Raw genomic sequence first — 26,101 nt, forward strand, 5'->3', positions numbered from 1 at the left:
ATGAATGGTTTCTGAGCTACTATACGTGATTATGAATGGTTTCTGAGCTACTTTCTTACCCCCTGTTTGTGCAAAACCAAACTGAAATTCATTTAAATGAATTAAGTCACTTGAGGGAATCTGAGTGGAAGCTTGAGGGAATTTGTTTCCATATGTTAATGTGGAACCAATTTCCGAAGAGGTCCAGGTTCTGAGGAGTAAGGCAAGTTAGCGACAAATTGATCACACAGATACCTATCGGTTGCATCAGTGTTAATGGAAAAACTTGTTAACATTAGTTAAAGACCAACGATGCTTTCTGATTCAGTCTTTTATCTTATACCAAGACTAGAATCTCGTCGACCTGCTGGTGGCTTTTTATGAGCCCGTGCTTTTTAAGCACTGTTGCCTACTGGGCCGACATCGGCGGTCAAGAATGGGGAGAAAACGCCGTGTGATTCCAGTTTAAGCTAACCGGTCCAGAGAGCTGTGGATGTACTCCACCACCGCTGGGAGAACCGAAATTGCGGAGGCCTGAGGCGTTTCAAAATTGAACGGTTAGGGTTTTTAAGCTGCACAGGGAGAGAGATGTTCGCGACGTGACAACTGATGGTCCCTGGGCTCTGATGTCTCCCCTCCCCATGCTTGGTCGGCTCACCATCGTTAATCGCCTCTCTCTCTCTCTCCAGGTTAGGCCACCAGATGCCCACTCTCAGTCCTTCCCTCTCTTCGGCTCCAGGACTCCCGCGCTCTCCCATGCCTCTCTCGTCCCCACTTTACCGCTCTTCTTTCTCTCTAGCCTGCCTCTCATTGCTCTCCCCTCCGCTTTCCTCCTTTGCCTTTTCCTCGCGCCCTCTCCTCCCTCCTCTCACCCTCCAGCCCAGCCCACTCCGCGCTTTCTTTTCTCAGTCCTCAGATTCGCGCTCCCGCGGCCAACGCCGCCTCCGCTCTGTCTGGGAGACGCTGGGCTGGAAGCTTTCGGAGAGGCTGCGCGCAGGCGCAATGCGCGGTGGGCGCGCGGGCAGGCCGGGCGTCCGCGCAGGCGCGCGCTGCTCGGGTTTCGCTCCCGCGCGGGCAGCGGGGCGTTCTTCTGTTCCCTTAGTCAGGGCTGAGGGCCCCACCGCTGTAGTGGGGGAGGCATCATGTTACTCCACTCCGTCAATCTTTGGAACCTGGCGTTTTATGCCTTCATGGTCTTCATGGCCACCCTGGGGCTATGGGACGTCTTCTTCGGCTTTGAGGAAAATAAGTGCAGTATGAGCTACATGTTTGAGTACCCGGAGTATCAGGTGAGGTTCTGCCCTCCCTTCGCTGGCCGCTCCGAGGCTCGGGCCCCTCCAGCCTTACCCTTCGGTGCGTTTCCCCTGCCTCGGCCCCCCGCGCCTCTCCCTTCCCCTTACCCCTACTGCGTCTCTGCTTTCTTGGCCCCAGAATACTTCGCAGCCCCCGCGGTCCTCTTCTTCTGCCCTTTGTGTCCTCTCTTCTCGGTGGGGTCCTTGATAGATGGTTCCCGGAGCATCCTCCCCGCCCCCCTCGAGGTTGCTCCCAGTTCCTCAGCCCGGTTCGCGGTCCCGAATCCCAAGCAGAGAAGGGCCGGGCCCGACGCCCCTCATCCCCGGAGACTCAGCTCCAGTCCCTTTCCCCAAATGCCTCCTCCCAGCCCTCCTGCCTTAACAGGTGCTCCGAGCCCTCTGCTTCCCACACGCCGAAATGCTTCCCCTCCCGCCCAGTAGTCCAAGCTTCTACAGAGTATATATTGCCTAGATAGTTCCCAGGTCTGCTTTAGAGACTTCAGGGATTTACCTCTATGTGAAAGGCTAACCCGATGAGTAAATAAACCAGGAACTAACTCAGTTCTCTCCGGGGAAGGTTTTGCGAAGCCCTCTAGTCTTGCAGGTCCTGGGTCGGTGCCTGTGCTTGCATCCTGTATAGGGGCGTGTCGTCCCTTACCAGCTGAATGTAAAATCTGTTTCCTGGTGATGTTTTTGTTTTCTCACTGTGTTTGCAATTTTAAAAAGACCCGGCCCTTCTATCTCTCCGCCCCCATCTTTCTTTCTGTTTTCGATATTTTCAGTCACAGTTGCTTTATCGGTTCAGCATAGTAGACTCTAGAATTTCATTCATGACCAGCTGTAAAAAGAGTGACAAATTACACAGGCATCCAAAGAAATTTCACCGGAATGATTCTTTCCTTTCTCAATGCATCTCCCCTAATTATGGAATATATATTGTAATGATAACTCCCTACCGTAAAAAGTGTGTGTACTGGAACATACTGATAAAATGCATTTAAAACCATAGAAAATTTATTCTTTGAGGTGAGGGATGCAGATCCTGGTTGTTTCCATGTATAGGTCATTATGGAGGAATATTATTTGATTATCCTGCTATTATTTAGATCTTAAAACTACTTAAGGTTTAAATTGCTGAAGACATTCTTTTCTCATTTCTTACCCATTTTCCCGTGGGCAAAACTCAAATTTAGATTGTTTTGATATCTTTACCTTGCTTGGAATTGAGATTTGATTTGTTTTGAGATCTTTACCGTGGATCAGTGCTTATATGGAAATGGAAGCTTTTGATACCAGATGCTGTTGAGGGAACAGATTTTAGCATATTACAATGGTCTTTTAATTTCTAAATGAATATGCTGGTTTATGTTTATCAGAAGCTGCATATAGTTAAATATGTGGGCTTTTAGTTTAGATTCTTTAAAAAACTGAAAACAGAGCCTTTATTATCTTTTATTTTTCTTTGGTTTAATTAGAAAACTCCCAGTAGATTGAAGTAGGTCGTTTTAGTTTTGTACTGCATTGAAGGATTTGGTTAAAATGGAAACAGTACAGTACTAATTCCCATTTATTTTTGGATTATCCACAATTATTGAAGCTATCTTAAAATTTCAAGTGGTAGAAATCACTTACTGTTGGGAACAAAGCAGCATAATATTGACTGGAAAGACACAGAAAATTAGTGTAGCTAATGCAAAAGAGCTCTTTGGGGTTTTTTGTTGTTATTGAATAGTCTTATTTATTTTTGCTGTTTTGAGGTTTTATTTATTTTTGAGGTTTTGTACTTCTGTTCATAATACGTTAGTACTGTAATATTAGAGTGGCAGGAGTTTTGGTGCACATTTTCAGTAAATTTATCTTTATGGTATAAAAAGTGTTTATTCATTACAATATTTGTGTTTGACTCTTCATTTTACTGTGCACACTAGGTTGCAGAAGCTGCCTAAGAAATGAGTCATTTTGAGTATAATAAGTGAAATTTCTGGATAACTGGGGGCTTTCTATTAAAAACCAATTATTTGTTTAAAGTGTTCTAAACATATTTTTATATTGCTTTTAGTTATATTTTATAGTAAGCACTAATTGTTCACACGTTGGTATCCAGCGTATGGAATATCCTAGTTATTGGGGTTTTTTTTTTTCCTCTTTCTTGATGCTTTTCTTCTTTTTTTACTTCTTGTTTACATATTCTTTAGCAGAATTTTAGAGGCATTTAAAAGGTTGGTTGAAACATGCTTAGTTTTATTTTCCATTTTAAAAATAAAATGTGGGACAGGAATTTGAAACTCTAAAAATTGTTTTGAATTCAAATTTTTTTTTAATATCTCTTAATCCACTACCTTTGGTTTTCCTAGATTCACTTATTCAGAGTTAGTTGAACATCTCACAAACCTACCAGGCAAAATATACATTATCCTTGAAAGCTTTTTGCCTTACATTTTAGCCAGATTGTAGAATTTGAGATGAAAACATCTGTGTGTGTTTTTTCATACAATAATTTATTTGGCTATAGATATGTGACCTGCTCTCTGAAAGGAAATGCTGATATTGGGAAATGCAAATCACTTATTATTAAGTGTGATGTTTATTTAGTATATCGTTTAATGACTTCTCTAAGTAAATTTTAGATACGAGATTTGGGTGAGGAGGAATTAGAGATAAACCAGACTTGTGCCTTTAAATGTGTCTTTAAAGTATAATGAGGGAGACAGGAATGAAATGAATAGGCGCAATATAATGTATTGAACATTATAATTTCACTGTAAGAGTGTGTACAAGGCTCTTCACAGAAGAGAACAGTCATGTTCATCTTGGGCAGTCAACAGTTATAGAGAAGAGGTTGTGTACTGGGCAATGTAGGATATGTATGTAGTTCACACAGTGTAGAAACAAGAAAATTGCAGGAATAAAGAACATTTGTGAAGGTAGGAAGGCACCAGGATACATTCCATAAGTAGTATTTATAGTATGTTATCATTTTTATGAAAAGAAGAAAATAACCTAAGACACATTTGCTTATATTTGTGTATATTGTACATGTAAACTACTTCTGGAAGCACAAACTGCTAACATTGGTTGCCTTCTGAGTAGGTAATTGGATAACTAATGAACCCAAGGATAGTAGAGCTTTTTCAGTGTATACCCTGTTGAATCTTGAGTTTTGGAACATATTAAAACATTTAAAATATGGCATATATAAATTATAAGGAAGTAAGTAAGAATAATTAGAACCAGGTTTTAAAGGACCTCTCAAGTGTTTATCATCTGTGTGTGTAGTGAAGAAACTCATAAGCTGTATGTTTTAACAAGGTTATTTCTTGACAGCAGTATGGACTATGGATTGTTAGCCTTTGGTGGGGGAGGGTTCTCATTTAAAATAATCAGTTTAAAATATATTGGAGTCCTGTTGCTATAAATGTTTTCTTTTTTTAAACTCCTTGACCACCTTCTGTGTTTTAATCATCGTCCTTTTTGTATACCTGTATCTTTTCTGTCCTCAATCTAGGCAATACCCTTCCTGTCTTTTCCTGCCACTTACTCCCAACTTGAATTTTGTTGAAACACAGTTTTGCCATTGCCTACGATTCCCACTTTGTTTTTGTTCTGTCTTTTTTTCCATCTTTATGCTTTTTTCTACTCCATATTATATGCAGTCATATTTTTAAATGTACATTGTCTCACTATAAAATTGCTTTTATAATAGTAGATTGTGAAATTTATCAAATAATATTCTTTTGCTTATTTTTCTGTCTCCAGGGAATTAAATACTTTTTTGGATATATTTGATTGTTTTATCCTTTTGAGTTAGTTTTCAACTCGTTCAAAACTTTTGTTTAGTCACCGTCCTAAAAAGAACCTACTGTGTGTGTGCTACTATCTCAAATAGTGTGCTAAATTATAAGGAGTTAAGATAACTGTTCCCTTGTTCTCCTTTTTTTTTCTTGCATAATTTACACCTAAAGAACAAAATATTGCATCCTTTTTATTTTTGATTATTTACTGTGTGTAATTAATATTGGGACTAATTCGAGTTGAGGTTCATACACACATCTTAAAGCAAATAGTTGATATCTCTGTATTTTGAATATTTGAGGAGATAAAGTTGCTAGTAACTTAAACAACAGGCTCACAGTCTCTGAAGTTGTTTTCCTGGTGTTACTGGCACAGATTGTTTATGGTACCATCCTCAAATATTCAGGAATTTGCATAAATGATCAGAATTATTCTTTTTAGAACAGTGATTTTTTTCAGTAGTCATTACCCATTTACAATTTTCAAAATTCACTCAGTAGTTGAAATTTTCACCAAGCATGTGTGCATTACTAGTTTAGTTTAGTCGCTCAGTCGTGTCTGACTCTTTGCGACCCCGTGGACTGTAGCCTACCAGGCTCCTCTGTACATGGGATTTTCCAGGCAAGAGTACTGGAGTGCGTTACCATTTCCTTCTCCAGAGGATCTATAACTGCTAGATCATTAAATCTCTTGATGTCTCTTTAAATAAAATCTACTGTTCAGTATAACTGGTTTCATTTTTAATGGTCTCTCAGTTAGTCTCAGTGTTAGCTACTCAGTCGTGTCCAACTCTTTGTGACCTCATGGACAGTAGCCTGCCAGGCTCCTCTGTCCATGGAGTTCTCCAGACAAGAATACTGAAGTGGGTTGCCATTCTCTTCTCCAGGGGATATTCCCAACCCAGGGATCTAAGCCGGGTCTCCTGCATTGCAGGCAGATTCTTTACTGTCTGAGCCACCAGGGAAGCCCTTAATGGTCTCTATCCCTTAGGGGTAAAAAAGAAAAAGGGAAAAAAAAGGAGCAGAAGAAGATTTTATGCTTTACTACTAATTTTATAGATGCCTACGTTTTGGGGATGACATTAAGACTTTGTTTATATTTTGTTGAAAGAAATGTCAATTACTGGCTCATTTGGTAAATAATAATATGAATTGCAGAGTAGTTTTAGGCTTGCCGACAAACCGTGCACCAGGTCCATGAAAACTGAAACAGATGCTAATTCATTGGAATGTTTGTGGTGAGAAGACTGTCCATGTCTTGACCAAGTCATGCCTGTACAATTCAGATTAATTTGTTAAGTACGTATTAAGTTGAGAGGTAGGAAAGCTGCATTATAAAACAAAGTTACTTTCCTTTGAATGATACAGCAGCTTGGAGTATATATTAGGTCCTGAGTAAAAGGAGAGAGACATTACAAAACAGTTTAAAATAGCAAAAAAGAATTCATTTAATAATGGAAAGCTTTTATCATTTCTAAGTATAATTGAAAAGTGATACTAAATTTAATGCATTTTCAATTATGTTAACATGGCGCATGCTGACATAAACCAGTATTTTTCTCTTGTCAGTAGCTATTTTGAGTAATTTCTATTTATTAGAATTTTAAGTAGTCTCATTTTATGTTTTCTTGAAGACTACATGGTTTAAAACTCACTTAATTCAAGACGGATGCTTCATATGTGTAAACTAAAAGTAGAACTTTGTTGTTCATTAAATGTAGTTTTTATCATCAGTAACGTTTTTGTATTGTTCTGTTTCAGATTTGTATAATTCAGAATTGGGTATAGTGAGACTGAATTGTATTACTAAAACAGATTAAAGTGAAATTGCTTTCTTTTTCCTATAGAAAATTGAACTTCCAAAGAAACTGGCAAAACGCTATCCTGCTTATGAATTATATCTTTATGGAGAAGGGTCGTATGCTGAAGAACACAAAGTTCTCCCTTTAACGGGTATTCCTGTTCTCTTTCTTCCTGGTAATGCTGGAAGTTATAAGCAAGGTAAGTCTCAAAAATAAATTTTGAAAGCTGTAAAATTCAGTTAAAGAATTAATTTAGATACATACTCTGCATTAACTACTTCACCACACATACTGGGAGTCGCAAATATATGACATTTTATCTGAGAGAAGTATGTGACAAGTATATTAAAAAAAAAAGTTGAAAGCCACTTTGCAGAGAATAAGTAGGAGAAGATAAGATGATGATTAATTGGTGATATGGAGATTTGGGAATCAGCAGAGGTAAGAGGTTTATGTTAGAAATTGAGGGTACACAAGAGAACCTAAAGCATTGACTAGAGAAGTAAATCGGTGGTTTAAGTGATGCTGAGCAAGAGAGGAGATTGATTTCTTTCTTTTGGAGCTATTTAAATTAGATCTAGAAATACAGAGGCAAACACAGAAAGGTGGGGTTGGGAAAAATTTGTGTACATATTCCAAATTGAAATAGAGCAGTTATTCCTAGTGTAATAGTCAAGCAATGTAGAAGTAATTTCAGCTAAAATCCATTTTTTATTGTTATTTTTTAAAAAATGATGTGTTCTTTCATATAATGAGAATAGAATTATTTCAACATTTAGTATAACTTCGGGAGATAGTGAAGGACAGGGAAGCCTGGTGTGCTGTAGTTCATGAGGTCGCAAAGAGTTGGACACAACTTAGCGACTGAACAGCAACAAAGTATAATTACTTACATGTTTATCTATTTAGCTAGCAAATATTTATGGGGTACCTACCATGAGCCAGGCAGTGTTTTAGATATTAGGCAGTATTCTAGATATTCTAGATATTAGTATGCCAGTAATGTTAAAAGTTAGAAAAATAAACGAGTAAGGGATAAAGGATAAACAGGGTCAAGAGGTGACTAGATGAAGTGGCCACTATGAGGAGATGACATTTTGAGCAGAGGCTTGAGTATGGGAAGAGACTAAGGTATGGTACTGTTGCAAGAAAGACGTGGAAGCAGGAACATGTTTGGTGCATTCAAGGCTACTGAGACTAGAGAAGGTGAAAAGTGATGAGGATGGAAAAGTAGCCACAGGCTGTATCATAAAAGCTGTGGAAGAGACTTAGAATTTTGATTTAAATGTGATGGATAACTATTGGAGAGTTTCTGTAGGAAATTACAAACTCTGATTTTTAAAATTTAATCATTGTATTTGAAGTATAACACATGAACAGGAAAATATGTAGACTGTCGCTATTTGGTTAAAAATGATTATAAAGTGAGTACCCAGGGGCCAAACTCAAGTCAAGAAGTAGAAGGTCGTCAGCACCCTGGAAGCCCCGATGTGCCTTTTCCTGATTAAAACTCCCTCCCTTCCTTCTAAATGAAGCCACAATCCTAAGTTTAAGGTAGTCCTTTTCTTTACTTTCTTTATAGTTTTAGCATCTTAGTGTGCATCTCTAATTCATTCTACTTATTTGGGGCTATTAAGAAAATTTGTTTTTTAAAGAGGAACTGATATTTTTAATTTTATTATTATTATTACTTTTGGCCTTGCCACTCAGCATGCAGAATCTTAGTTTCCCAACCAGAGATTGAACCTGTGTCCCCTGCAGTGGATGCACCAAGTTTTAACCACTGGACCGCCAAGGAAGTCCCAATTTGGGGCTGTTTTAAACTTTTCACTGTAATCACTCAGTGTATATTATTCTGTGACTGGCTTCTTCCGCTTAACATTTTTTCTTTAAATCTAGTAAAAGTAACTTTTACTGATTTTTTTAATCTTGGATCTTTTAAAAAATTGAATAGTTGATTTACAGTGTTAGTTACAGGTATACAGCAAAGTGATTCAGTTTTATATACACACACACACATATATATTAGTGCTTTCTAGGAATTAGGAGGAAGAGAATAATGAGTAAAGGGTTTTCTTTTGGGAGTGATTAAAAAATGTCTGAAGTTAGATTGCAGAAAACGATTGTATACCTCTGTCACTATACAAAATATCATTAAATTGTATGCTTTGCACAATGAGTTACATAGTTTGTGCATATGTTTAAAAAATGGAGTGGCAAACAAATGTTTTGTTTGCTAAACCCAAAACCTAGAGAGTATAATTGTGGGAAATGGAAATTCATTTGAAATTAAGAGACCAGCAATTTAAAAAATTGTTTTTTATATATATATACTTTATCACTATATATGTATAGTATATGTCACATATTTATCACAATATATGTATATTACTTATATACATATACATGCTTTATCACAGTGTTCAACAGTAGAAGCAGAGAGCCTGTTTAGGAAACTATTAGAGTAGTTCAGGCGAGAGATGATGATGCTTGGATTAGGAAGGTAGTGGTGGAAGTGGTGAAGAAAGCTTGATTGGGGAAATATTTAGAAGGTTGAGCATGACAAGATTTACTTACAGTGATGTCATGTGTAAGAAAAAAAGACAAATCTTCCATGAGTATTTAAAACCACTGTGATGAGCTATAATGAGCAGACATTTCTTGTAGGATTTTCTGTCTTAAAATCCTCAAGTTTGACAAAGTTCATACTTCTCATTGTGCAAGGATTCCTTTCTTCCCTTTTAGCTGTTGTTGCCCCTGCTGAAGGGGAAACAGGTAGAGAATGAATGAACCATTCACTTTATATTTAATTTTTAAAAATTTATAGAACAATACACACAATTGCTAGGTGGGTTTGTTCTTCTAAATTGATATTATTAAGGATGTCACCCTGAAATAGGTTTTATTCAGAGTGTGAGATAGTTATTTGTTAAGAGATTTTGAAGCTTTAGAATAGAAGAAACTTTTAAAATTTTTGTTTCATATACACTTAATCCTTTTCCTCTGCAGTTCGTTCTATTGGTTCTATTGCACTTAGAAAAGCCGAAGACATTGACTTCAAATACCACTTTGACTTCTTTAGCGTGAATTTCAATGAAGAACTGGTGGCACTGTATGGTGGAAGTCTTCAGAAGCAGACCAAGTTTGTGCATGAATGCATTAAAACAATTCTCAAGCTCTATAAGGTATGAGATAATCACGCAAATCAATAGTGATCAGCCTACTGGTATCTTTTTTTGTTTGTTGAAGAGACTCAGCATATTTTAAATTATTTGTTTACATGAGCTTCCCAGATGGCTCAGTGGTAAAGAAACTGCCTGCCAGTGCAGGAGATACAGGTTTGATCCCTGGGTCGGGAAGATCTGCTGGAGTAGCAAATGGCTGCTACACCAGTATTCTTGCCTGGAAAATTCCACGGACAGAGGAGCCTGGCAGGCTACGTCCATGAGGTCCAAAGAGTTGTGTGTACACGCACACACACACAGAAGTTGAAGCAAAGGTGGCACAAAGGTTTTCTTGTGTGAAATTCTATTGCTTTGAATTCAGTCATGGGTTTTAAAGTTCAAATTCAGTTTACAAGAACTCTTTCTTGTGAATTTTGGGAAAACAGATTTTTTTTTCCCTTTATATACAGATTAGGAGTACAGTGCATTTCCTAAATCCATTAGTATGGATTTGTTGAAATTATCAGCTCTAATTGTGAATTTACCTATTTTTTCCTCTAGTTTGTTAATTCTGCTAATTGTCTAAATAGCTGGTACTAGAGTAGACCACTTCCATATATAAACAACTATAAAACTAGTGAAAATATCTGAGGCACATGTTTTCAGATGTTGGACAACCAAATAGTAAAGGACTACGATCACTGAAAGAGGGAAAACATGTGATGTGAGCTCCATGAGGGCCCAGCTTTCTGCCTGGAAGCATTTTCCAGACCATGGGGTGAAGTTTTAGAGATGAAACAGAGCAAATTGACATCACTAAGCTGAAGAAGGCAGAGGCTGGCATTTGGGACTACAGAAATGGCTAGATTTGTGGTCAGAGTAGGAGAAGAAGAGCACTAAGAACTAGGCATAGATAGGAGCTCTAGAAATTTGATTCTTTCAGTCTTTGAGTGCTACAATACATATGCACAGGGCAATACAAGGCAATACCGTACCAAGGAGGAAGGGTTAGGATTAGAGAGCCAGTGTCTAATTCATTCAGAATTAAAAGGTTAAAAAATTTATTTCCAGTAATGAGTTCATTGAGGTTTATAATTTATTTAGAAGGAAAATATATACTAATGGTGAAAAGATAGGAAGAGGAATAAATAGAATTATTCCACTACAGTGAGAAGTATAATATTAATTCATGATAGACTGATAAGGTTGTACGTTGTAATTTCTAGAGTAACAACAACAAAGAAGGAGATGCAGCTAAAGAGCAAATGGAGGAGAAATACAGATCTACTTCAGAAATACTGCAGGTTCAGTTCCAGACTGCTGCAATAAAGCAGATACTGCAATTAAGCAAGTCTCATGAATTTTGGGGGGCCTAGTTCATATAAAGTTATGTTTGCAGTATACCATGGTCTATTAAGTGTGTGATAGTGTCATGTTTTTAAAAATGTGCATACCTTAATTTTAAAATATTGCTAAGAAATGCTGACCATCATTTGAACCTTCATATCAAAGGTCAGTGATCACACAGCTCATCATAACAAGTGAAATGTTTTCAAAGTTTGAAACATTGCGATAATTACAAAAAATGTGACACAGTGAATAAATATTATTGGAAAATGGCACCAATAGACTTGCTCAGTGCAAAGTTGCCGTAGACCTTTGATCTGTAAAAAATGCAGTATCAGTGAAGTACGATAAAATGTATTCAGTCTGAAAGGAAAGAACCGAAAGACAGATGGGACAAACAGAAAACAAATGGAAAGATGATAGAGTTCAGTGCAGCTATCAATAATTATATTAATTTTAGATGGATTAAACACTCCAGTTAAAAGAAAGATCTTTGTCAGACTGGATTAAAAAACAAGACCCAACAAGCTATATGCTAATCTGAGTACTGGAAAGCAAAAGCCATTTTAGATGTAAAAATCCTTATTAAGAAATGTAAAGAAATGAAAAAATACACATACAAATACAGATTATATGAAAGTTACCATGGCAATCTTAGTATCAATTAAATAGATTCTAGGACAAAGGTCATTACATTGAAAAAGAGGGACACTTCTTGGTAAAAAGAGTCAGCTCATCAAGAAGGCCAAAGAATCTCAAGGGAGTATGCACCTAGTAACAGAGCTTCCAAGTTGATGAAGCAGAATTAACAAACCAGAGGAAAAATAGGTAAATTCACAATTAAAGTTGATAATTTCAGCAATCCTCTCTGAATAGTTGATGAAATAAATAGGAAACCAGTAAAGTATACAAGATTTTAACACTGTTAATCAGCTTGACCTGTTGACATTTATAGAATGTGCCCAACAACTGTAGAAACAAGCTGGGCTTACTGATATTTATAGGCCACACCCAACAACTGAACAAGCTGTGATCTCTTTCAGTGCACATGGAACATTTACCAAGATATGCCATATGTTAAGCCATAAAACAAGTCTCAGTGTCAGGATTGAAGTCATACAGGGTTTATTTTCTGAACATAACAGAATTAAATTAGAAATCTCAACAAAAAGATATCTGGAAAATCATCAAATGTTTGGAAATGACTTTTAGATAACCCAGAGGTTAAAAAGAAAATCACGGGTGAAATTTGAAAATGTTTTGAATTGAATTAAAATGAAAACATGTCATCAGAATTTGAAGATTAAAGTAGAAGTATAGTTTTAGGATTCATAAGTGAATTTAACAGAATCACAGGTAAATGGTCAATATGTAGAAATCAGTGATCAAATGGAAGGTGAAGTTTTGAAATGCATTTACAGTAGTATAAAAAATCTTATGGATAAATTTATTGAAAGATGTGCAAGATCTAGTCACTGAAAACTGCAAACCCTGCTGGTAGAAATTAAAGAAATCCAAAATAAATGAACAGACCAACTTTATGGTTTAGAATCTCAAGATTAAGATGTAAATTTTCCCCAAATAGACCAGTAGATTTAATGCTCTACAAATCAAATACCAGTCGTTCTTTTTTTTTAATTGATATGCTTATGTGGAAAGAATCAAAGCAACAAATAAAGAAAGACCCCTTGGAAAAGAACAAAGTTGGAGGTCCTACATTGCCTGATTCAAGACTTAACTGTAAAGCTACAGTCATCCAGTCATTGGTAATCCTGTGTATCTTGAAAATGAAACTTAGGTGCCTTGATTCGTTGCCTAAGTCAGCATTTTAAAATTACTTCAAATATTTTTTAGCTTAAATCTACACTTATTGTAGGATGAAACAAGCCGTAAGATCAAACAGAACCTTTTACATATCTGATAGTTATTAGATAAGATAAATTAGATGTGATTTCAAAATGAGATTTAATCCCATAAATGTCTTTCCCAAAAAGCAATTGTGTCTCTAATGTTATGTATTCAGTTCAGTTCAGTTCAGTTGCTCAGTCGTGTCCAACTCTTTGTGACCCAATGAATTCCAGCACACCAGGCCTCCCTGTCCATCACCAATTCCCAGAGTTCACTCAGACTCGCGTCCATCGAGTCTGTGATGCCATCCAGCCATCTCATCCTCGGTCATTTCCTTCTTCTCCTGCCCCCAATCCCTCCCAGCATCAAAGTCTTTTCCAATGAGTCAACTCTTTGCATGAGGTAGTCAAAGTACTGGAGTTTCAGCTTTAGCATCATTCCTTCCAAAGAAATCCCAGGGGTGATCTCCTTCAGAATGGACTGGTTGGATCTCCTTGCAGTCCAAGGGACTCTCAAGAGTCTTCTCCAACACCACAGTTCAAACGCATCAATTCTTCGGTGCTCAGCTTTCTTCACAGTCCAACTCGCACATCCATACATGACTACTGGAAAAACCATAGCCTTGACTAGACGGACCTTAGTTGGAAAGTATTAGGTGCTTTGTTTTCCTTCTTTTTTTTTTTTTTGTCTTGTTTTCTCTAACAAATACATGTTACATTTTTAATAGAACTAATAGACTTTTTTTTAAATTGAGGCTTTTAGAAAATATTATTTCTGTTACAAGCAAGTACAATAGGGATTAAGAGACAACTCAGTCTTGTTGAATGGATATTCTTGGGTATGGGAAAGTGAGAGGACATTTTAGATGGAAGAAACCACATTCGTTCATCATGTGAGTCTGCGTGCAAATATAGGTATGAATAAAACAGAAATCTAAGCCCTCATGGAACTATGTTCAAATAGGGAGAGGCAGGCAGAAAACATCATAAATGAGAAAAATACATACTATCTTGTGATAAATACCAGTAATTAAAAACAGAAAGGGGAGATAGGTAGTTGAAGGTAGACTACAATTATAAATAAGGGCACCCAGTGAAGACCTCTGTTGAGAAGACAATTTGATACAAACTAAGGACATGAGGGAGTAGCTTCCCTGGTGGCTCAGTGGTTAAAGCATCTGCCTGCAATGCAGGAGACCCAGGTTCGATCCCTGGGTTGGGAAGATCCCCTGGAGAAGGAAATGGCAACCCACTCCAGTATTCTTGCCTGGAGATCCCATGGACAGAGAAGCCTGGTGGGCTACAGCCAGTCCATGGGATCGCGAAGAGTTGGACATGACTGAGTGACTTCACTTACTTAACCTATTTAGATACCTAGGGAAAGTACTGTAGGAAGAGGAAACAAATATATGAGGCAAACACATGGGTCCTGTATTTCAGGAAAAACGAGTCTGGTATGGCTGGAACAGTAAGTTAGTAGAAGGAAATTTTGGGAGGAAGGCAGTTTATAGAGTCTTGCAGGTAGTTTTAAGAATTTTGCCTTTTATTAAATGATACAGAAAGCTACTAAAGAGGTTTTTGAACAAAGGAATAACATGATCTGTTTTAGGTTTTTTCTTTTTAATTTTTATTTATTTTTGGCTCTGCTGGGTCTTTGTTGCTGCTCGGGCTTTTTCTCTAGAAGTTGAGAGCAGGGACTACTCTCCATTGCAGTGCGCAGACTTCTCATTGCAGTGGCTTCCCTTGTTGCAGAGCATGGGCTCTAGGCATTCCGGCTTCAGTAGTGCAGGCTCAATAGTTGTGACCCACGGGCTTAGTTGCTTTGCAACATGTGGAATCTTGCTGGTCTAGGGATCTAACCTGTGTCTCCTTTGTTGGTAGACAAATTCCTTACCATTGAGTCATCTGGGAAGCTCTGTTTTAGGTTATAACAGTATCATTCTGGTGTCAGTGTGCTTTTGAGGATAAACTGAAGGGATGTAAAGGTAGAAGCAGAGACACCAGTTAGGAAGCTATTGAAGTAATTTTGGCAAGATAATTTTGGTTTGGATCAAGTTGATAGCAGTGGAAATGATAGGAAATGGTCATACTGGTATAAATCTCAAAGGCAACAGGCGTTGCTGGCAGTTCAGGTATGGAGGTGTAATGTGAGAGAAAAAGAAGAGTTAAGGATGACCCAAACTAGAAAAAGGGCTTCCTTGGTGGCTCAGATGGTAAAGAATCTGCGTGCAATGCAGGAGACCCACATTCAACCCAGGGGTTGGGAATATCCTCTGGAGAAGGGCATGGCAAGCCATTCCAGTATTCTTGCCTGGAGAACTCTGTGCACAGAGGAGCTGGGTGGGCTATAGTCCATGGGGTCGCAAAGAGTCAGACATGACTGAGAGACTAACACTTTACTTCATTTCAAACTAGAAAAACTAAAAGAATTTAATTATCATTAACCAGGGTGGGGAGAAATGTAGGAGGAACAGATCTAAAGGATATTAAGAGTTCAGTTCTAGACAGATTGTATTTAAGGTACATTGTAGACATCCTAAGTGTAGCTAGCATGAAGTTGTAGTCACAGGAGCAGGAGGGCTGAGAGGAGCTACTCCACATGAAAGGACAGGAGGGGCGGCCAGTGAGGAGATACCCCTCATCCAAGGAAAGGAGCAGTGGCTGCACTTTGCTGGAGCAGGTGTGAAGAGATACCCCACGTCCAAGGTAAGAGAAACCCAAGTAAGACGGTAGGTGTTGCAAGAGGGCATCAGAGGGCAGATGCACTGAAACCATAATCACAGAAAACTAGTAAATCTAATCAAACAGACCACAGCCTTGTCTAAATGACACTAAGCCATGCCATGTGGGGCCACCAAAGATGGGCGGGTCATGGTGGACAGGTCTGACAGAATGTGGTCCACTGGAGAAGGGAATGGCAAAGCATTTCAGTATTATTGCCTTGAGAACCCCATGAACAGTATGAAAAGGCAAAATGATAGGATACTGAAAGAGGAACTCCCCAGGTCGATAGGTGCCCAATATGCTACTGGAGATCAGTGGAGAAATAACTCCAGAAAGAATGGAGCCAAAGCAAAAACAATACCCTGTTGTGGATGTGACTGGTGATATAAGCAAGGTCCGATGCTGTAAAGAGCAATATTGCATAGGAACCTGGAATGTTAGGTCCATGAATCAAGGCAAATTGGAAGTGGTCAAACAGGAGATGGCAAGAGTGAACATCGACATTCTAGGAGTCAGCGAACTAAAATGGACTGGAATGGGTGAATTTAACTCATGACCATTATATCTACTACTGTGGGCAGGAATCCCTTAAAAGAAATGGAGTAGCCATCATGGTCAACAGAAGAGCCCGAAATGCAGTACTTGGATGCAATCTCAAAAATGACAGAATGATCTCTGTTCGTTTCCAAGGCAAACCATTCAATATCACAGTAATCCAAGTCTATGCCCCAACCAGTAACACTGAAGAAGCTGAAGTTGAATGGTTCTTTGAAGACCTACAAGACCTTTTAGAACTAACACCCAAAAAAGATGTCCTTTTCATTATAGGGGACTGGAATGCAAAAGTAGGAAGTCAGGAAACACCTGGAGTAACAGGCAAATTTGGCCTTGGAATACGGAATGAAGCAGGGCAAAGGCTAATAGAGTTTTGTCAAGAGAACGCACTGGTCATAGCAAACACCCTCTTCCAATAACACAAGAGAAAACTCTACACATGGACATCACCAGATGGTCAACACTGAAATCAGATTGATTATATTCTTTGCAGCCAAAGATGGAGAAGCTCTATACAGTCAGCAAAAACAAGCTGGGAGCTGACTGTGGCTCAGATCATGAACTCCTTATTGGCAAATTCAGACTTAAATTGAAGAAAGTAGGGAAAACCAGTAGACCATTCAGGTATGACCTAAATCAAATCCCTTATGATTATACACAGTGGAAGTGAGAAATAGATTTAAGGGACTAGATCTGAGACAGAGTGCCTGATGAACTGTGGACAGAGGTTCCTGACATTGTACAGGAGACAGGGATGAAGACCATCCCCATGGAAAAGAAATGCAAAAAAGCAAAATGGCTGTCTGAGGAGGCCTTACAAATAGCTGTGAAAAGAAGAGAAGCAAAAAGCCAAGGAGAAAAGGAAAGATATAAGCATCTGAATGCAGAGTTCCAAAGAATAGGAAGGAGAGATAAGAAAGTCTTCCTCAGTGATCAATGCAAAGAAATAGAGGAAAAGAACAGATTGGGAAAGACTAGAGATCTCTTCAAGAAAATCAGAGATACCAAGGGAACATTTCATGCAAAGATGGGCTCGATAAAGGACAGAAATGGTAGGGACCTAACAGAAGCAGAAGATATTAAGAAGAGGTGGCAAGAATACGCAGAAGAACTGTACAAAAAAGAGCTTCACGACCCAGATAATCACGATGGTGTGATCACTCACCTAGAGCCAGACATCTTGGAATGTGAAGTCAAGTGGGCCTTAGAAATCATCACTATGAACAAAGCTAGTGGAGGTGATGGAATTCCAGTTGAGCTATTTCAAATCCTGAAAGATGATGCTGTGAAAATGCTGCACTCAATATGCCAGCACATTTGGAAAACTCAGCAGTGGCCACAGAACTGGAAAAGGTCAGTTTTCATTCCAATCCCAAAGAAAGGCAATGCCAAAGAATGCTCAAACTACCACACAATTGTACTCATCTCACACGCTAGTAAAGTAATGCTCAAAATTCTCCAAGCCAGGCTTCAACAATATGTGAACTGTGAACTTCCAGATGTTCAAGCTGGTTTTAGAAAAGGCAGAGGAACCAGAGATCAAATTGCCAACACCTGCTGGATCATGGAAAAAGCAAGAGAGTTCCAGAAAAACATCTATTTCTGCTTTATTAGACTCTGCCAAAGCCTTTGACTGTGTGGATCACAACAAACTGTGGATAATTCTTCAAGAGATAGGAATCAGACCACCTGACCTGCCTCTTGAGAAATCTGTATGCAGGTTAAGAAGCAACTGTTAGAACTGGACATGGAACAACAGACTGGTTCCAAATAGGAAAAGGAGTATGTCAAGGCTGTATATTGTCACCCTGCTTGTTTAACTTATATGCAGAGTACATCCTGAGAAACGCTGTGCTTGAAGAAGCACAAGCTGGAATCAAGATTGCCAGGGGAAATATCAATAACCTCAGATATGCAGATGACACCGCCCTTATGGCAGAAAGTAAAGAAGAACTAAAGAGCCTCTTGATGAAAGTGAAAGAGGAGAGTGAAAAAGTTGGCTTAAAGCTCAACATTCAGAAAACGAAGATCATGGTATCTGGTCCCATCGCTTCATCGGAAATTGATGGGGAAAGAGTGGAAACAGTGTCAGACTTTATTTTGGGGGGCTCCAAAATCACTGCAGATGGTGATTGCAGCCATGAAATTAAAAGATACTTAGTCATTGGAAGAAAAGTTATGACCAACCTAGATAGCATATTCAAAAGCAGAGACATTACTTTGCCAACAAAGGTCTGTCTAGTCAAGGCTATGGTTTTTCCAGTAGTCATGTATGGATGTGAGATTTGGACTGTGAAGAAAGCTGAGCACCGAAGAATTGATGCTTTTAAACTGTGGAGTTGGAGAAGACTCTTGAGAGTCCCTTGGACTGCAAGGAGATCCCACCAGTCCATTTAAAGGAAATTAGTCCTGAATATTCATTGGAAGGACTGATGTTGAAGCTGAAACTCCAATACTTTGGCCACCTGATGCGAAGAACTGACTCATTGGAAAAGACCCTGATGCTGAGAAAGATTGAGGGCAGGAGGAGAAGGGGACGGCAGAGGATGAGATGGCTGGATGGCATCACCAACTCAATGGACATGAGTTTGAGTAAACTCTGGGTGTTGTCGATGGACAGAGGGGCCTGGCGTGCTGCAGTCCATAGAGTTGCAAAGAGTTGGAAAATGACTCAGCGACTGAACTGAACAGAACTGAGATGTAGTTAGAGCTGAGACTGAATCAGATCACTAATGGGTTCAAGATGTGAAAGAAGATATCTAAGGAGTGGGTCTGAGTCACACCAGTATTAAGAGGTGAGGGGAGATAAGAAGGAACCAGCAAGAGACTAAAAAGGAGGAGTCAGTGAGTTAAGAGGAGAACTGTAAGAGTATCTCATCAAGTACCAAGCAAAGCATTTTCAAAGAGGAAGAAGTGATCAACTATGTATTGCCATTGATAGGTCAAGTAAGGTGAGGATTGAGAATTGATCTTTAGATTCCTTGGTGACCAGATAAGTGCAGTTTTAAAGGAGTTTTGCAGGGGAAAACCTGATCAGAATGGGTTTAACAGTGTTTGAGAAATTGGAGACAGCAAGTACTGTGCAGACAACTGTTTTTGAAGAGTTTTGCTTTCAAGGGGTATATAAAGAAAGATATGGTTGCTAAAATAGAAGTAAAAAATAAAGTTTTTACTTTTTAAGAGAGAATAACAGTATATTTATATACTAATGAGAATGATCTAGTAGTTGTTTTTGCTTAGTTCTCAATTGTGTCTGACTTTTTGTGACTCTTTGGACTGTAGCCCACCAGGCTCCTTTGTCCATGGGATTTTTCAGAGGAGAATACTGGAGTAGGTTGCCATTTCCTCCACCAGGGGATCTTCCTGACCAGGGATTGAATTCACATCTCCTACGTCTCCTGCATTTCAGATTCTTTACCCTCTAGCCAGTAGGGAAGACCATATTTATATACTAGTGAGAATGATCTAGTAGACAGAAACAATAATGCAAGAAGAAAGTGAGAAGAATTGCCAGAGTGATGTCCTTGAGAAGGCCAAAGGGGATAGGTTTCAGAGCACATGTGTAGGGTGTGGCTTTTGCTAAGATCAAGTATGTTTCGGAAGATCACCAGAACCATCCTCATGCTGATGATTCTCCAGGAGGCCTTACAAGACTCAGCATATAGTTGCTCTCATGATTATGACTTATTACAGTGAAAGGATACAAAGCAAAATTGGCAAAGAGAAAAGGTGCACGGGGTGAAGTCCAGAGAAACCTGGTAAAAGCTTCCCAATATCCCCTTACAGGAAAGTCACTCTGGATGCATTTAATTCCTACAGCAACAATTGTGACATGCATGACGTGTCATCTATGAGAGACATTCATTAGAGACTCAGTAGCCAAGGTTTTTTCTTGAGGGCCAGTCACCTGGACACCTTTTGCCTATGCCTCCCATGTGCTAAAATCCCAACAAAAATAAGGCTGATTGGTATAATGAGCCATTTTTATCGTTTTCGAAATGATGGGAACCCTTCCAAAGTCCGTGGTCCCAGACAGCAAACCAGAGCCAACCTTGAATACAGTCAGTTATAAGGATAGCAGTCTCACGTCAATTCTTTTAACTCTCGTTCTGCATGAGGCCCAGTTATAGTTTAACAGGAGAGAAGGCATGGATGAAGGATCAGTGCAGAAAGTGATGAACAGAAGTTTGGTAGTGGACAGAGGAGCCTGGTGGGCTGCAGTCCAAAGGGTCACAAAAAGTCAGACACAATTGAGAACTAAGCAAAAACAGCTACTAGATCATTCTCACTAGTATATAAATATACTGTTATTCTCTCTTAAAAAGTAAAAACTTTATTTTTACTTCTACTTTAACAACCACATCTTTTTTTATTTTTACTTCTACTTTAACAACCACATCTTTCTTTATATACCCCTTGAGAGCAAAACTCTTCAAAAACAGTTGATACTATATGGAGATAGAAGAGATTTTTAAAAAAGAAATACTTTAAAAATTAAAATATGTAATTATCAGTGAATAAATGTTGTGGGTTGCTGACTCCTTTTTAAGCCCAGGCCCACAATAGAGAAATAATTTGGTGAGATAAGATATATCAATATGATTCAATAGTACATTGCTATGGCAACTGGAATAGTTGTGGCTTTTTTGTGATACCTCCACTTTCAAATAAGTGATCTGACGTTATATACCCTATAAAATCTAATATTCTGATATACACCGAATGTAATCACACCTCTTACATACAATATAACAAATGGGAAAACACGATTTGCTAGACCAAGGGTTGTGATTTTGGTTTAAAAAACCAAAGCCTAACTTTTAAAAATGCGTGCAGAACACAAAACAGTATGAATATACTAATTACAAGTGTATGAAAATGTATTTCTGTCTTATTAAGGGAGATTGTAGAAATAGTTTATTGCTTATATGTACAGAGAAGTATTTATTATGTTTACTGTGATTCTAATCTTAAATCATGCCTTGATGATTTTTTCTTAATAGGGTCAAGAATTCGCTCCAAAAAGTGTGGCAATAATCGGTCATTCTATGGGTGGCCTTGTTGCAAGAGCATTGCTTACACTGAAAAATTTTAAACACGATCTGATCAATCTTCTCGTTACACAAGCCACACCTCATGTTGCTCCTGTGATGCCATTAGATCGTTTCATTACAGGTGAGTACTGTTACGAAAACACTAACTAATCATTGTTTAGGATTAAACAAATCCTTGCAGCTACTCCCTTTAGAGTATGTTACAGGTTTATCCGTGTGTGAAGCAGCTTAGGTTTAAATCAGTACTTCGAATTCTGAGCATCTCTTTTTGTGACTTTCAGCTTAAGACTCATAACTGAAACTGCTGTTAGTCTTCTCTGCCTGTTGCATCTTAACCTGGACGACATGCATTCTGCAGCCTCTAGGCATTTGAGCTTCAGCTTAGTTGTTCTTAATGTTGACTCCCAGTGTATTTATATTTCTCTGTTTTGTTAACTCTTATGGCTACTCTATTCAAAATAAACTTGTATTTAGGTAAAATAGTAGAAGTACCTTTTTTAAAAACAAATAGGTCTGCTAACACTTTATATGATGGGATGAGTTAGGATTGCTAACATTTATAGAGCTCTTATATTTTGGATATTGTGGCAAGAACTTTACATGACTGTTAGGTCATTTGATCTTTAGGGCAGCCCTTTGAGGTGGATACCATTATTATAGCCATGTTCACAGATAGAAAAAAAGAGGCCAGGATAAATTCTTGCCCAAAATCACATAGCAAGAAAATAGTGGAGCCAGTATTTGACACTGGCAAGCTTGTTTCTGGGTCTGTGATTTTACCCTTTGCATATGCTGCCTCTGAATTGAGTTATATTATGATAACAGAGGAAATAAAACTATGGGTAATACTGTAATTTTGCAGATAATTTTGAGTGAAGAACAGGAGTTTATGATTGCTATCATCTAATTAAATAGTGATGGCGAATAAGAATTAAATGTCAACTCTCTTAATTTTTTATTAAAGTCAAGTATTGTCTTCATGGCTTATTGGAATACTGTATGTGTAGAAGAAAATCTTTAGAAAGAAATAATTACTTTTCCTGATCAGTAAATTTGCACAACTTTTTATTCTATAAAAATTTGTATCATCTTAATTGTGCTGAAAATTTTTTTGTAGATTAGTAAGACACATACCCTAAGGACTCCAAACCAAAGTAGCTTTCCAAAACACCCATCTAAGCATAACATTGCCAGGGAGTAATTTATTTGCTGAGATATCTGGTGCAGTAGTACTTAAAGAGAAGGTTGATTTTTTTTCTTATTGTATTTAAAACTTTGCCTGTAAAACTCTTTGAATAAAAAATTTAATTTTATATTGAAGTTAAATATGCCTTCCTGATTCTAATAATTATAAATTATTCTTTATAATAGGTTTAGAAAAAATTAAAGACATGGTCATAATACTTGTCATCATAATCAAGATTTCTTTCTCTTACTGCATTTTATGTGGTATATGTAGATAAGCCCTGCAAGTTATAGTAGAATTACTCAAAATCCTTTTTAAAAATCTCTCTGAGGAAAGAACTGTCAAGAGAGTCAGGTTTTAGTGTTTTTAAAGGATGCTTATGGTCTGTCTCTAAATGGCTTAGACCTTCTGGGATCTGATACCTGATTATCTGAGGTGGATCTGATGTAATAATACTAGAAATAAAGTGCAAAATAAATGTAATGCCCTTGACTCATTCTGAAACCACTGCCCCCCCCCCCATCCTGGTCCATAGAATAATTGTCTTCCACAAAATCTGTCCCTGGTGCCCAAAAGGTTGGGGACCACTGGCTTAGGCTGAAAGTTGCTTCTTAGGATCAAGGTGCCTTTCCAGTAATTAGCAAGATTCTTGGGCTTCCCTTGTGGCTCACAAAGAATCCACCCACAATGCGTAAGACCTGGACTTGATCCCTGGGTTGGGAAGAACCCCTGGAGAAGGGAAAGGCTACCCACTCCACTATTCTGGCCTGGAGAATTCCATGGTCTATACATTCCATGGGGTCACAAAGAGTTGGACATGACTGAGCAACTTTCACTTTGCCATTTATTTTGTATTTATTTTTTATTGCATCAAGCCATAATTAGTATGAAAAAGCAAAAGTTCAAAGGAAGATAGATTTTTAAGTTTTTGGGAGACCCATATTATGTGCAGAAGTAGATTCCCTGTTTGTACTTGTTGGAAATACTGTCCTTAAATAGGGAGAAAGGAAGCCTTGCACTGGGCTCTGCACTTTACAAGGCCCTGCTCTGGTGTTGCCATATGCACACAGGGTGTGGAGTGTACAGGGCAAACCCACTTGGAGGTTGTACCTTTACTTTTGGACCATGATCCAGGTAACCAGTCTTTCAGACTTTTCTTGTCCATATGCCTCAAGCTCACTTCCTTAGCCTCTCTCTTGGATCTGTCTTGAGGACAGGTATGTGCAATCCTGAGCTTGAACTGTGGCCAGGGGTGGCTCTGCTTGAAGTACAGACAGAGCTTGAATGTGCACAGGAGGTCCTTGTGATGCAGGATGGAATGTGTGTGGGCAGTAAAGGAGGAGAGCTCAGTGATCTGCTCTCCCTATGCTGCAGATGTGTACAGAGATATGTTCTCCCTACGCTGCCAGTGCCCAACTCCGAGGTGTCCTTGTTGCTGTTGCTCAGTTGCTCAGTCCTGTCCAACTCTTTGCAGCCCTATGAACTGCAGCACACCAGGCTCCCTTGTCCTTCACTATCTCCCAGAGCTTGCTCAAACTCCTGTCCACTGAGTCGGTGATACCATCCAGCCATCTCATGCTCTGTTGCCCTCTTCTCCTCTTGCCTGGAATTCTTAATTTGAACCTGGCCTTTCATGTTATTTCAATGATATATATATATATATATATATGTATATATATATACATATATATATATATCATGATATATATGTAGGCAGAGAAAATATGTTTGATTTAAGTTTGTTAGCTGAAATTTTGACTTTGGTATTTAGACATATGGCATGTATACCCCGATTGGTAACTCTTATCCCAGGCCCTGGACATGTTAGGAATGGGTCTGCTTGGTTGCAGTCTTAAGTAAATAGGATTGAGATTTAATGAGATAAGTTTGCTGTTCCAAAATGTTAAAAGTGATCAAATGCCAAGATAAAAAATGCATTAAGTTTTGATAATCAGAACAGGAAATGAGAACTCCCTGCCCTGGCCTCAGATTTTTGACACTAAATTTTTCTCATCTTCCATTGATAAAGTGGAAAAATTATCCCCAAGTAGTTCCCTTTGAAACTGCTTGTTAAACTAAATGAATAGAATCTTTTAAACATCAGATTTTCTACAGTAGAGAGTCCCAAGAATAATTTGACTGTCATTGCCCTGATAGATGGTATTTTAAGAACTTAAATAGCGCTCTGTGTGGTCACCAGTACTATAGTGGCTGCAGTAAAAAGCTGCTGAGCCCTTATAAACAAGGATACAGCCATGATTAGGAAGATCTGCAGCTCCTTCGCATAGGAAACTTGTATCTTTGGAAGAATTTGGGGTGTTTCTATATTATGTGGCTTGTGAACAAAAAGCATCCTTGTGGAATGTAGAGACCTGTTTGCTATAGACTTGTCAAAGCTAGTAAAATTGGGTTATCTTTTTTCTTTATTGATATGTTTGCTACCTCAGTATTTGTACTGCTGGGGAAAGTAGAATATGTGTAAAGATAACTGATTTTAGTCAAAGTAGAGAAATGTGGATGGCATTGTTTATAGACAATTCAGGTGGCTTAAACAGAAATTCAGTTTAATGTTAGTATCATAGACAGGTTATTATTTCAGGGAATGGTTGCTAACTTTTAATGTATGTCTTTTTTATTTCCCACCAGATTTTTATATGACTGTAAACAACTATTGGATTTTAAATGCTAGACAGATAAATTTAACCACGCTTTCTGTAGCTGGAGGATTCCGGGATTACCAAGTTCGTTCAGGACTGACTTTTCTCCCAAAATTAAGCCATCATACCAGTGCCTTATCTGTTGTGGTAATCTTTTTTAAAGATTCTACTGAAGTAGTAACATAATGGTCACAATGGAGCATGAAAGAAGTGATATGTGGTTGGTTGGAAATGATTGCTGGGTTGGTGTACTGTCCTGAGTGTACATGTGTGCATGTGTGTGAGTGAGAGGAGAGAGAGATGAAAAAATGTATGTGATTATTTTGGGAAGGCAGAGGCATGGATACTTAAATCCATGGAAAGTGAAAAGAATATTAGAAACTTTGTGCAAATCACTCATATATGAAGACGATTGTTTCTTATTCAAAGTAAGTGCCCATCCATTGATTAGAGTTTTAAGTATAGGAAAGTGTGGGCTGATGTCCAAGGGCCCTTTGTGTATCTCAGTGGTATGCTATATACAACAGTAGTAGAAGATCAAACATTTCACATACTCTTGAATTTTATACTTGAATGAAGGTTTACTAGTTTTAAAATTTAAAAATTAGCTTTGATACTTGGTAGTAGCTTCCCTGGTGGCACAGATAGTAAAGAATCTGCCTGCCATGTGGGAGGCAAGGGTTTGATCCCTGGGTCGGGAAGA

The 26,101-nt window shown here is 38.4% G+C and overlaps 1 protein-coding gene and 1 non-coding gene across 3 annotated transcripts in view; both read left to right on the forward strand.

Annotated features, from left to right (window-relative positions):
* Window positions 996-26,101, forward strand: part of PGAP1 (post-GPI attachment to proteins 1) — a 78,391-nt gene continuing 53,285 nt past the window's right edge. Inside the window, exons 1-5 of one of the 2 annotated variants that reach the window (XM_005676296.3) lie at window positions 996-1,268; window positions 6,910-7,063; window positions 9,874-10,049; window positions 21,505-21,676; window positions 25,388-25,545. In XM_005676296.3, coding sequence (XP_005676353.1) covers window positions 1,122-1,268; window positions 6,910-7,063; window positions 9,874-10,049; window positions 21,505-21,676; window positions 25,388-25,545 — 807 coding nt within the window. In that variant the 5' untranslated portion in view covers window positions 996-1,121. Of the gene's footprint in view, window positions 1,269-6,909; window positions 7,064-9,873; window positions 10,050-21,504; window positions 21,677-25,387; window positions 25,546-26,101 lie in introns of those variants that run through there. The other variant, XM_013970627.2, reaches the window with a different exon arrangement.
* Window positions 14,374-14,445, forward strand: TRNAC-GCA. The gene has a single exon. It is a non-coding gene; the product is annotated as a tRNA-Cys (tRNA).

This window comes from Capra hircus, chromosome 2 (genome assembly GCF_001704415.2).
Source record: "Capra hircus breed San Clemente chromosome 2, ASM170441v1, whole genome shotgun sequence".
NCBI classification, from domain to species: domain Eukaryota; kingdom Metazoa; phylum Chordata; class Mammalia; order Artiodactyla; family Bovidae; genus Capra; species Capra hircus.